At 38.9% G+C, this 13,613-nt stretch overlaps 2 protein-coding genes across 2 annotated transcripts in view; one reads left to right on the top strand and one right to left on the bottom strand.

Moving 5' to 3' along the window:
* LOC138029495 (proto-oncogene tyrosine-protein kinase receptor Ret-like) overlaps positions 1-7,089 on the top strand; it is a 60,403-nt gene extending 53,314 nt beyond the window's left edge. Inside the window, exons 5-9 of the mRNA XM_068877218.1 lie at positions 884-954; positions 2,092-2,132; positions 3,910-4,006; positions 6,047-6,146; positions 6,647-7,089. Coding sequence (XP_068733319.1) covers positions 884-954; positions 2,092-2,132; positions 3,910-4,006; positions 6,047-6,146; positions 6,647-6,715 — 378 coding nt within the window. The 3' untranslated portion in view covers positions 6,716-7,089. The remainder of the gene's footprint in view (positions 1-883; positions 955-2,091; positions 2,133-3,909; positions 4,007-6,046; positions 6,147-6,646) is intronic.
* LOC138030102 (proto-oncogene tyrosine-protein kinase receptor Ret-like) overlaps positions 1-13,613 on the bottom strand; it is a 428,681-nt gene that overhangs the window by 289,483 nt on the left and 125,585 nt on the right. The gene's annotated exons all lie outside the window — the stretch shown is intronic.

Raw genomic sequence — 13,613 nt, forward strand, 5'->3', positions numbered from 1 at the left:
CTTTTTAAGGTTATCGGGTGTACTTTGGAAATATCATAGAATTTCTCTTTACTCATTGAGTCCACAAGTGTAAGGGGCCAGATCGATTTGAGATGCCGGGTAATGTGGAACAGGATAGCTCACCGAACGGAGTCGACTTTTTTGTTAAATCATGAGATATATTTAACAAATAACGGACTTTCTACATTCCATTTTGTCCATAGACATTTGGAGTCTGTTTAGCATGTGTTGCCTTTAATGCGCTGCACTTAGCTTATGGAGAAAGGCTACACAGGACGATCAACCCCACTCTTCCATCTCTGACTTCTTAAAGGTTTATGGGCTTTATTCGCGCAGCGGCCATATTGGCAATAAACAATAGATTTCGTACCCCGAGCCTCGAGTTGAAATGTTTGGAAACGAGTTTCGGTTGGGCAAAACAAAAGTTTCATTCCCTCGGGATTCAACTTGGTAGCCGTGTGATTAAGGCCCATTGGGAGGAAAAACCTTAAATGACAATGACCACAACCAGGTTTTCTGAGCCCGCGACACTGAGCACCCCCAGCAAACCATTGTTTTAACGAAAACCGCTGGTCAGCAACCTGATTCTGGTCATTGCTCTCTAGGGTCTTCCCATTGGGAAGAGCTGACCGAGTTGACTATTAGAACTCAGGGATGCTAGTAAATGGCAGTGTGGGCTTTGTATTTATGGCGTTCTTTTTAGAGCCACAGATTTCTGACCTGTTCACAGCGACAGAAAATCCAATCTTGATTGAGATTAATCACCCTGTCCTAGCTGTCCGGCTAAAACAGTTTTTCACGGCAGGTTGCCTGTTAATTAGTCAATTGTTAATCAATAAGTTATTTATGTATTTATTTATTTATTCATTTTCTTCAAAAATAGGGTCGCCTGCCTGTCAAGTGGACTGCTCACGAGGCTTTGCTATATGGAACATATACAACACAAAGTGATGTGTAAGCGCTATTTCTTGAAAGCTCTTTACCTTCAAAGCAGACCAGGAAGGCTCTATAATGTGATTTTCATTTCGAGGTGTTGTCGGAAAATTCAATTAAAACTATCTGTTTTGGTTTTTGTTCTAAAATTTGCATCGGGAATTCCCCATTGGCAATCCTTGTACTAGTGTAAGAGTATTCGAATAGCACGTGAAAACTGAAAAACATGCTAGCGTTGGACTTGTTTCTGTCTACTGAGATATCGATTATTCAAAGAAAGTTGCGAATAAAATCGTCATGAAAGATCAAAGCGCGCATACAGGAAATTAACTAGCCTAATCATAAAATTACAGTTTCCTCGATTATGTTTGGTTTTAAAAAGTCCCATTTTCCGCTAATTTACTTGCCAAGTTGTTATCGCAGAGTTTGTCATCCGACAGTTCAATAAGCCAATCACATTCAAAGTTGTAGTTTAAATCATCCAATCACAACCTTAGTTTCAATCACCATAGAAACAGTGGACATGCTTTCTTTTTTTTCATAGCGACCTTGAACAATCTACACCTCCTTTCGTTTGTCAGTCTTTTAATGCAAGTTTTCCCTTTCTTTCATAACCTGGCTCTTCTTCTTTTCTCGGAAACTGTAATTTTTATGATTAATTGGTAAGAGGACTTGCGGTAAACAAATCGAGCTCCCGCTGCGCGGACGTTCGATTTTGTTATCACTCGCATGCGATCTCGACCCCAGAGCTCTTCTCTTGACTGAGGGGGAGAAGAGCTCTGGGGAACCCTGAAGCAAAGTGTCTCCTCATTGGTTTTCGTGAAGAACAATCAAAAGCGTCTCTAATTGGTGCGTTCATGTTAACCCGAGGAGTGAGCAAGCGCCGTAAGGTTCAAATAGCCAATTTTTGGGCTATAAGAACCCCACGACGCATGTTCTCCTACATAGAGTTTCCCAGAGCCTTGGGTCGATCCGAGGCTCTGGTGACGAGAATGCTCTCGCATGATTACAGACCGAATCGGACTGAGTCGTATTAGCAATCCGATCGACACCACAATCCGATTTCCTTTGAGAAAGATTAGAATTTCGGCAGGTGATATCCTAGGTCTTGAAGTAAATATATCACCTTGATTTACTGATCGCCATTTTGTTTTTCAGGTGGAGCTTTGGCGTTGTCCTTTACGAGATATTTACTGTTGGTATGTATTTTTTTTCTCGCCGTTGGGTATTTGAGTAGTAATGTAGCAACGGCTGCATGTAAATGAACGTGCGAAAAGGAGTTGGAGAAACACATGATATTGCCAGAACTTGAAGTTACAAAAAGGTCACACACAGTCCAATCAACTGTGGGAGATTTCTCCCTACAGAGTCCTTTCTAGTTCAGTGGATAGAGCGTCTGCACGATATACTCCGAGGATCTTCGAGGGTTCAAATCCTTCAAGGATGTTTCCAACATCTTGTTGCATAATGAGTGAATGAATGAATGAACGAACGAACGAACGAGTGAGTGACTGAGTGAGTAAACAGTAAACAGTAAATCTTTATTGCGCCTTGCTCTCCAAAGGGAGGTAGGCGCGGTGGCCTCATGGTTAGTGTGCTCGACTCCGGATCGAGTGATCCGGGTTCGGGGCCTGGCCGGGGACATTGCTTTGTGTTCTTGGGCAAGACACTTTACTCTCACAGTGCCTCTCTCCACCCAGGTGTATAAATGGGTACCGGCATAATGCTGGGGTTAACCCTGCGATGGACTAGCATCCCATCCAGGGGGGAGTAGAAATACTCCTAGTCGCTTCATGCTACAGAAACCGGAGATAAGCGCCGGCCTGATGGGCCTTCCTAGGCTCGTAAGCAGACTTTACCTTACCTTACCTGCAAAGGGAGGTATCGGTCTCGTTACAATAAAGGTGATGATATCTACTAGAATAACTAATTAACTAAAAGATCACACAATTACTTGTAATACTATTGGTATAAAATTATAATTTTTAATTATTTTAGTGAGTGAGTGAATGAGTGAGTGAGTGAGTGAGTGAGTGAGTGAGTGAGTGAGTGAGTCTACGGTATATAAGTGAGTGAGTGAGTGGGTGAGTGAGTAAGTGGGTGAGTGAATAATAGTAATAGTAATAGTAATAGTAATAGTAATAGTATTCTTTTATTGCGCCTTACACTCCAAGAGAAGAGGTATTGGTCTAGTTACAATAATGGTTTGAACATTAACTAATAAAAATACAAAATAATATTTACCATGTCCGTATACAATGAATTATAAAATTCATAGCGCTTATTACATTCGTGAATTAAGAATCTCTTTTGTTTTTTGAAACATTTTAATGTTTCAAAACTCACATATTTCAAACGCTGACACTCGTTACACCAATTTAAGTGATAACGAGAAGACGAAGTATTTACTTACAGCAGGAAACAAGGTTACATTTAAAATAATAGGTAAATAAATTCAATGCATTTAAAAATGGATATATTTGGGGATTGTCGAAAATCTCTACATCATGGTTGGCTAACAAAACCAACGGGTTGTTTCTTTACGAAAGAATTTTGCTCCATCGGCAACATACTGATGTGAGCATCCCTGCGATTAAATAGTATTGTGTTCCACAATTCAGTGATAAGTTAAGCTCACTGTGTTTTTTTAATTTGTTCTAGGGTAGGTTGGGGCCATCTCGAAAGCCCCTTTTGGGCACCACACAACTTGTATTGTAATAGCTGTAATATACTTGAGCTATTTAATTAATCAATAGAAGCTAACTTTCATAACTTTTTGTCAACCACGAACCATGAGCAACACCCGCAATCTCCTCCCTAGGGTCTTTTCGGCATTCAAAATGGCGGCTATGCTGAAAGCCGAAAAGATCCTGGGGACGAGGTCTAGGAAATTAGCAACGCTTCAAGTTGCTTTGTGGCAATGAAAATGGAATATGCTTGCCCCCAACCTACAAACCCTTGTCGTTAAATCCACAGGTGGATGTCCATATCCAGGAATAAGTGGCTACCAGATTGCTAACTTGCTAAAGAAGGGCTACAGGATGCCCAAGCCAAAACATGTTGATCAAAATTTGTAAGTATTTTTTCTGCAACGAACAAACACTATATGACATTGGTAGCAACAGGAGATGGTATTGCTATCGATTCGATGTCAATTAAATACGAAGACATTCAAAGAGTTAAACAAGCACAGCAGCAGAGGCAGATCTATACCGGTTTCCACCGTATTACGGAAATTGGTCAGAAACACGGGAAAGGAAACTTTCGAAAGTTAAAATCCAAAACATTGCCTGGGGAGCATGCCCCCGCACTCCTTTAGAAACTTTTTCGTTGTCTTGAAAATCGGTCATTATTTATCCTAGATCCACCCCTGAACAATGTGGTCCAAATCCCGCTATGATCACTTTAATTAAGGAAGGGGGGGGGGGGGGGGGGTGGCTCTTAACTACCGACTCACAACCATATTTGGTAAGTCAAGTGACCAAAACAGAAAATACCTAAAAACTCAGCGAGTTAACTGTGTACAGTACGAGAACAGTCTAACACAAAATCTGTAGCATGGATTAAAAAAAAAAGTTATCTTTAAAAAAATTATGACGTCATAAGGCCCTCCTTTGATACTTTTTTCAAAATACCAGTTCCATTTTCCGTTCGAATAAAAATTCCATGCTACAGTTTACGAAAACTGATGGGATGCTTCACATCCAGTGAAAAAACCGCTTCTTCCTTGCGTTTTCTGAGAGTTTTTAACGTGTTTTTCACTGAAATGCACGCAGAGGACTGCGACTAATTGCGCATGCGCCTTCTGATTTAGAAAGTTACTTCAAAGAACCATCCATGCAATCTTTTTTTAGGGCTTTTGGCTAAAAGGTTCTTTAGCAACCATTGTCTTTCTGTAGTTAAGTGCCGCCCTCTCGACACCACTCAACATGAGATGAGATGAACTTAAACTTTTAATCACCGTCAATACGTCTTTTAACAATTTCCAGGCGTCATGCATGGGTGCTTATTTTCATAAAGAGTATTTGAGTTTATTAAAAACTATCATTGGATAATGCAATTCTGGAGTTTTCATGGTTATGAACAAAGTAGCATTACGCTTACTCTGGGAGCAGGGCTGGTGCATTTTTGAAGCCGGCCAATGATTGAGCGAGCTAGTCTTCTCGGATAGGGGTCATCCACTAGATTAGCCTTTGCTTTTTGAATGATCCCAAGTCGCTCCCTATTTTGTTGTTACGCCTTAGCTGTATTCTGTTTTAAATTTAACCTATATATCATGTGAAACGGGACAGTTTCACGGTTTTGCGCATGTCCAAGCTTTAGCGCTAACAATTGTAAGTTTTACGGTTTCTTACTGAACCAGATGATGGTAATTGAAGACAGAGAGTATTAAAGCAAATACACTGAATGACTAAGGCCCAAATTTGGTGGAAGACACTGCGGGTTTACACAGAAAATATTGAATTTAGTTTTGATCTCGAATTTATTGCACGGGTCGAAAATTTATTCTACGCACGAGTTGTCATAACGCAAATCTATTCGCATGCAGTAGGTTCATCACACAAAGGAAATGATTACAAAAGTAATTCGAATGAGTAATCAATTACTATGGGATTGTTTCCGTTTCCTGCATCAGTACTTTCGATTGTTTCAATAACAATGGAATTAAATGGGCTGACGTGACAGTTTGCCCACGCGCAGAGACGTGAAATTCTCCCTTTAAATAAATCATCTTGTCTTGTCTTGATAAGGACGATAAATTAACCGTAGGCTCCGCCGCGCAACCCTCCAACTTTCATAACTCTGTGAGACGTAAAGGAATCCACACACTAATCACTAAGACTAGGGCATTGAGTTCCCGGCATTGTGGTCTGTCCTCTGTGGTATATCATGGGAATGTCTGGGATTGAAATCGCTCGGATATACTAGCTTTAATAAGTTACTCTACAAACCGAGGGGAAATAAAGATATGATGATGACGATAATGATGATGATGCTGGCTACAGGACGAGTTTTCAATTCCAAGCATGTGCATTAGATTTGGAAGTCGATTTTTCTCTCAACATAAAACTCGTACATAAACTCCAATTTAAGGTCGCCATTATCGTTTCAGATACAATATTATGCTCCAGTGTTGGCAGCAGAAGCCGAACGACCGACCAACGTTCTCTATGCTGAAAAACAAGTTGTCGACAATGATACAAAATGATGAGGTAGGTTGACAACGTTGGCGCTGTATTAGAGAATCCTGCGAGCGATCGTGTCTTCATTTCTCAAGAAGAGACAAGTCTCGAGATCTTCAGTCTTACAGAGAAGAGGCTGGCTGCTACATGCAATTTACAAACGGTTAGACACTTAGTCTTGTCGGAAAAGGAACTCAAAATCAAATGTTGTATCACCTGTTCCATAAACTGCTGTTATGAGTGCAAGACTTCACCAATATTGAATGGAAAATGCGCGTGGCCTGTACTTTGGGACACGATGTTGTGGTTTTGTTGAGGGGCATATTCCCAAAGCCGCCTTTTTTATTGATACGTAGGGCGCCCTTTGTTTTATTTTCTAGGCAGATCGCATGGATGTATTAAGCCAAAACCAGCGCCATTCCCTTAAGACATGCATGTTTATTATTATTAACACCTCAATTATCTTACTCTTGTAAAATTGGATGACTTAATATTTTCCCTGTGATAATTTCATTTCATTGCATTTTCAGGAAATATATATCAACATGCAAGAATATAATACCGACGATTATGGATACATAGACGATCTTTTAGAATAAAGGAAGATTACAATGGAATTCTTTAATGGATATTGAGGAATTCTTTAATGGATATTGATAACAAGCTTAGCATTCAAATGAACTAACCTCGTGGACGAGAAAAGCAATGACTATTATGATGACAAAAATACGTTAGAAACATTATTTAACGAAGCTGACAAAGTTATTGTGCATACGTTCTGCGCATCTCGATATACTCGACTTTCCTATGGGTGGTGGTTACTAATACATGGATATTTTTGCGCGGTTTAAAACTATAGGGGTAAATTGTGGGTAACCTTTCATTTTTCAGAGATAACTAAGCTTCAATATGAAAAAGAACGTTATACATTGCTTTGTAGTACTAATATTGTTGATCAATTAGTAATGGTAATAGGACTGAGTGGAATACAACTTAGGGAGTAATCGGGCGAGAATTTCGAGCACAATTACTCCCTGAATTGTACGACACGAAGTCCTATTATCAGTTGATCGTAACTATCACAAAATACGAGACGATAACGGTGATAAATTTTTAGAGCTTAATCTGATCAACTTTCACTAGTCTTAATATTTCTTTTTAGCTCTGGAGAAAGAAAAATGATTCAAGTTCAGCTAGCGCGCGCTTCATAACTCATACAACTGTCCAATTACTAACTGTCCTATTAATGCTGAAATGAGGGCTATTGATAGCCGATCAGATTCGAGAATTTTGTGACATAGTTACGACTACCTTTGAAAAATACGTGGTTACCCCCAATTTTCTTTTTGGATTTCAATAACTCTTTAAAAGATCTGCTTGTCCGGGAGTTTCGCAGACTGCGAAAAAATACTTTTCAAAAAAGTAAGCACCGTCCTTAGGCTGCATTGACACTATTAAGAATTTATGTTCCCCAAGTGTTCATTTTAGTTTATTTGAAGACAGGCGACGTCCTTTTGAACCTTGGACAAAACATGATTTAAAGATGGGATGATCATCACAGCAGAAAGAGAAACTTTATAGCGGTTGCCTAAAAGTTCTCAGGAAGAAAAATATCAAGTTTAGTTTCCGACCACTAAGGCATCGGTTTGGCCATCTCCCCTGCCAGGAAGACATGATAGAGTGTATAGTCCGTTTTAATTAAAGTTCTGAAATTCAGAAAAGAAGAAGTGGTCTCTTTTAATTTGATTGGGAACAAAGCCTCCATATTCAAAAAGACTTTACAATGAATTTCTATCAATGACGATCCAAAACAGTTTTCTCCGAGAGAGACAAATGCTTGCACTGAAGCATAGCAGGAGCCCATTACCCGGAGCTTCCATCTGTATTGTACCCTTGAGTCAACCCTGTCCCGTATCTTTCTATTTTTAGAACTACTACATTTTGACGTATGTGACGTATGTGACTGAGAACATACGTGAAGTGGTTCACATACGTCACATACGTATGTGACGTAATAAATGGCTGACCATAGGTCTGTTATGATCAGCTATTGTGAAAACACCCAGTAAAGCTCCTCTGCGAGGTGCTTCTAAAAATAGAAAGATATGAGACAAGGTTGACTCACAGGGTTAATAGGGAGCTTAAGCAACGACAACGGCGACGGCAACGAGAACGTCACAAATGTGCATATTTAGTGGGTAAAAACAATAGCTTCGCACGCCCTGCACGTGCGTTTTTCACTTTTGTCCATTTCGTTGCCGTCGTCAGCAAAACAACGCGAAATAACTAAATTTAAGGTTTTATGAAGAACGTCAACACTTGAGGACAAATTTTCATTTTCTCTCCTAAAATGGAGTGCCGTTCCGACTGGTGTCAACTTTGAGGAATTACCACACCCATGTCATATTAAAAACGTTGAAATAGTCACGAAGCGATTAAAATAAAGCAAATTTATATTTTGAGATGACGTTCTTGTTGCTGTCGCCGTTGTCGTTTCTTAAGAGCCATTTTCCGAGAAAATCGAAAATCGCAGGACACTCGTAAAAAAATCGATTTTTTTTTTCTTTTGCCAAAACATCCCTTTTAGTGACCTAATTAAAGAAAAAATAGTTTTGGGTTCAAGCGATTCATTGTACGGGAGAAATTACTAAAAGTTTGAAAAATCGATTTTTTGCTGGTTTTTCGTACTCAAAACAACGGAATCCGACCGCAACTTCGAGAAAACGTTGAACGCATAAGAAACAATCCCTAACATCAAAACTTCAGCCGAGAATTATTACATACTTACTCTTTAATTTTATTAAATAAAATTTAAAGAAATAAGTTTTTAACAATTACAATCGACAAGTTTAAAAAGGTCAAATTTGTATCTCTGGAAATGTTAATAAATGAAGGCGAACTTTAACTGTTGTAAAAGCCCTCTGGTATATGCCGCTTCCTTGTAAAACCCATATAGAATAAAACCTTGGCTATTGAACTAAGTTACTGGAAAGTTTTAGCTCTGGGAATCCAATACAGTTCTCACACTAAAGTAAGCAATTTGAGTATCTGAGTAAATAAAACGTATGCAAATTAGACGGCCCGCTGAATGAATTCATATTTTAACGCAAAGTTTTGTTGAACGAACAACTTACCATTGCTTGTTGTGAGAGAAGTTAAATACATCTCTTAATCTGTTTTTGGCAAATCATCCAAAACTGATTTCGACCAAAATGTGTCCAGCAAATACAGCGCTTGAGCTATCTAAACACTTCCCACGCAGCGCTTATTACGCGTCATCAGACGCTTCTGTAATAATGAAACCCGATTATGTTTTGGTCCGAAAATAACATACAATGATGAAAATTAACCACTGCTCAAACCACACAGTTAACAAGGTGAGTATTACTCTTATTGAGCGAACAAATCAGATACTAGACGGGATAACAAGATCATATGACGCATAATTTAACAAACGCGCAGAGATTGGTCACGCTAGCTTGTCACATACGACTGTACGTACTATACTTTGTACACATTGTAAACAGATTAAGAAACAATTACAGCTGTCCCAATGAAAAAATGTACAACCCTACGTCTGTTTATAGATCATCAGTGTAGAAATATTCGACTCTGGGAACAATATTGATATAACATTTCCAGGTCAAATGCTCCTGGAATAAAATTCATATATTGTCACGAAGTGTTTCGCAACTTACTATTGCACGTGCCTCTACGATTTCATTTTAATTGAATTATTCCCGTCTAGTATTACGAAATGCTACCCTGCTCACAGACGTTTTTTCTGTTTTGGGAATTTGGTGCGCGCACAAGATAAGCGATTGTCCGTGAGAGAGGGCGGAACGCGCTTTTTTTTATACGTGCATCTAAAAATTAAGAGAGTCTGTGAACAGGCTAGTAAAGTACACAAAGTGCAGAGTTCTGCCTAAACGGTGTTCTCACTTCTCCTCAGAGGCTGCTTCCAGAAGTGAATCATTCACCATTTGTTCTCGCCGGAATAACTAAGTCAAGAAAAAATCTATTTTGTTCATTGTTTTGCTTTCTTTGCTTATTTTTGAAGTTTGTTTATGTTTAAAAGAGCGTTCCTTTTCGGAGAGTGAGATCATTTCTTGTTTGTCAGGCTGAGTCCTTGTTACAAATCAGTCAGTTACCTTTCAGTTCGTGACTATTTGCACGTTATAAATGTCTCTCCCCGCTCTAACAAATCAATGACACCTTATCTTATAAATGTGAAGAGGTATTCTAGCCTGCATAACAGGTGCTTTATGAGCCAAGCGAGGCGAACGCGGCATTTGCTCAAAGCGCGAAACGAGTTCGAAGCGCGAGGCGAGGGATAAAGAAAGATAAAGCTTTATTTTTTCCTCCCCTCGTCGCGTTTCGCGCTTCGCGCAAAATGCCGCTTTCGCCTAGCCTAGCTCATAAAGCAGGGGCACCCTGTGAAATATCTGTTCGGAGAAGCAAACATTGCCTAGGATTTTCTATAGCTTGAGGAAGGCTAAAAATTTCTAGATGACCGTTCCATTCATGTACACAATTTTCGAAGCTTATGTAATAAATTCCCTCCGATTTTCTGAAGTTCATTTTTCCCATTTCACTCCCCAGGTTAGGTTGTTTTTCGTAGAGAAAGGAAGCCTAAAATTTTCGGAATCGAAAATGCAATGCAGAAAGGAACCGAAAAACTATCACTTTCGGAAAACTTTGAATTGCTGCTAAAATGTTCGGGAAAATAACACTGAAGCCCTCGTAACTTCGAAAAGACTCAAGTTAAATAAAGATAAATTTCTTAGCGCCACTTAGAAAACATTTCTAGAGATCTAAAAGTACTCTGGATAGCCTAAAAAGTCTTTTCAAAGTAATTCGGGGGGAAACCGTCGTTGGGTGCCCCTGATAAAGCGCCTGTTATGCAGGCTGGAGGTATTTCTGCAAGTTCTCTGAGTTAACCAAAGATAACTTTGTTTTTCTTCACTAAACAACATTTCTAGAGGTCTCTAGAGAAAGCGTTACGCGCGAGAATGTGGAATTTTATAACACTCCACATCGCGTACTCAGCCCTGCGGAGTGGTTCTCTTTTTCTCGCGCTCGCGGCGTGAATTGGTCAAATCTAACTCAAATATTATTATTAGCCTCAATAGGCTTTTCAACAATTTTGAGGAGGTCTCGAAGGTTTCAAGGATGCGATAAGCACACTCAAGTTTGAAGTTGTGTTGTGAACAAGCTCTAAATGAAACTGAGAATTTCTAGTTACCTGGCTAGGGATCCTGGTTTCGGAGGAAAAATCATAAAAAACAAATCCGAAACAAAACTATAGCAAGCTATAAAGTTGAATTTTATGCTTTTTATTTTGCTGTAGGGATTGTTGCAAGGTGGTAAATTCGGGAATAACGAACTTATTAAGGAAACATTTGTGTTTGAAATATTTTGGGAAATATTATACCTTCACTCTGAATCAAAAACTGTGATGAATGTCTTTTACAACAAGTCAGCATATGCATGTGTCTGGACCAATACAAATATATAAATCAAATTAAGCAAGAAGGTCTGTTCTGTGAAAATTGTATGTACTTCAAAGACCGAAAACAGAAGCTATTGAGTATTTCGTGACAGTTTGCTAACGTGACCTTGGCATATGTAACCGATTCGTGGGTCAGTAGAAGTCATAAGACCTTGTGGTGGCTTGAAATCTTAACTAAACAAATTCAAAATCGAAGTCAACGGTTTCGAATGCATTTTAATTCTGCTTTTTCCCCCTGAAGAAAACTATTTTACCATTGTGGTAACGGAGTTTCATCAAGCGATGACAGTTTCAGTTCGAAGTTGCGATCTCAATGATTTCGCTGCGGCAATGTGGCTGAACAAACGTTTTTCAGTCGTCATATAAAAAGTTATTTACGGCTCTCACCAACACAGCTGAAAGCTAGAAATAACATTTTCACTGTAAAAACATATTACTAGCAACAGTAAGTAGTCCTTTTGCACTAAACTTTGTTTAGTATGAATTCTTTCAGCGGGCCGTCTAATTTGCATACATTTTATTAAATGAAATTCTCAAATTGCTTACTCCAGTGTCAGGGCTGTATTTAATTCCCAGAGCTAAAACTTTCCCGTAATTTACTTCAATAGCCAAGGCTTTATTCTATATGGGTTTTACTAGGAAGCGGCATATACCAGAGGGCTTTTTCAACAGTTAAAGTTCGCTTTCATTTTCTAACATTTCAAGAGACACAAATATGTCCTTTTTAAACTTGTCGATTGTAAATGTAAAAAACTTATTTCTTCAAATTTTCTTTTAGGGCTTCAAAGATTAAGAACGAAATAATATTCGCCTGAAGTTTCGATGTTAGGGATTGTTTCTTATGCGTTCACCGTTTTCTCGAAGTTGAGGTCGGATTCTGTTGTTTTTAAGCGCGAAAAACCAGCCATAAATCGATTTTTCAAACTTTTTGTTATTTCTCCCGTACAATGAATCGCTTGAACCCAAAACTATTTTTTCTTGAATTAGGTCACTAAAAGGGATGTTTTGGCAAAAGAAAAAAAAAATCGATTTTTTTACGAGTGTCTTGCGATTTTCGATTTTCTCGGAAACTGGCTCTTAAGCTCCCTAATATGGAAGATGGAGGCTCCGGGTAATGGGCTCCTGAGCATAGTTGATAGAAGGGATTCGTCGTGAACGCGGCAAAACAATCGATGGCTTGTATCTGACGTCACGGCGGCCATGTTGGTGTACAGAACAATCCAGAAGAATGTGTTTTGGGAATTTGACCCTATTATTATGGGAAACTTGTGGGTCCATTTTCTATTGTTTTGTACACAAACATAGCCGTCTCGTCATGTGGATGCAAGCCAAGAATAAGCCCATTTTCGGTGTTGACTATAGCGGTGACGTAATCACGAGTGTGCACACTCAACAGCAAATATTGTTGTAAACTATGAAAGAAGGTATTTCATAAAGTGGGATTTGTAGCCAAGAATAGTCCTCATGAAACTGGATTTAAACTTGGAAAGAATGTTAACGCTATGATGACTTTGGCAAACGTTTATTATGTTGGAAAAGATTGAGAACTCGGGGAATAAATATTGAATCTTTGATCTCGACCAAAGTATTTTGTTGGTTTAAGTTTTCAACCAATGATTTAAGTCTCCACTTAGGCAGAAGGCAAAAGTTAGCTTTTTTTGACCAAGTTATCATTCATATTCATATGTGTAACGTTCTCTTTAGGCTAGATAACCAGCGCTGATTCGAGAAAGGAGCTCGCGCTCCTTCCCTTACTCTAGATCAAGAGAGTACAGGAAATCGAGCCTTCTTCTGAATGGACTGCGTTCAAGTCTTCACTTCAGTTTCTCATTAATTAATTAAGTCTGTTTACTTATTGCTTAAAAATTCTGAAAAGGAGGAAAGATCTTTGCTCACATCAAAAGCTGTTAAAGGTCATTTAATTACAAATTCTTTGAAGTTAATCCCCATTACAAGTATTTTGAGAAAACAGTCTCCTAGGTGGT

The sequence above is a fragment of the Montipora capricornis genome, chromosome 13 (genome assembly GCF_036669925.1).
Source record: "Montipora capricornis isolate CH-2021 chromosome 13, ASM3666992v2, whole genome shotgun sequence".
Classification (NCBI taxonomy): domain Eukaryota; kingdom Metazoa; phylum Cnidaria; class Anthozoa; order Scleractinia; family Acroporidae; genus Montipora; species Montipora capricornis.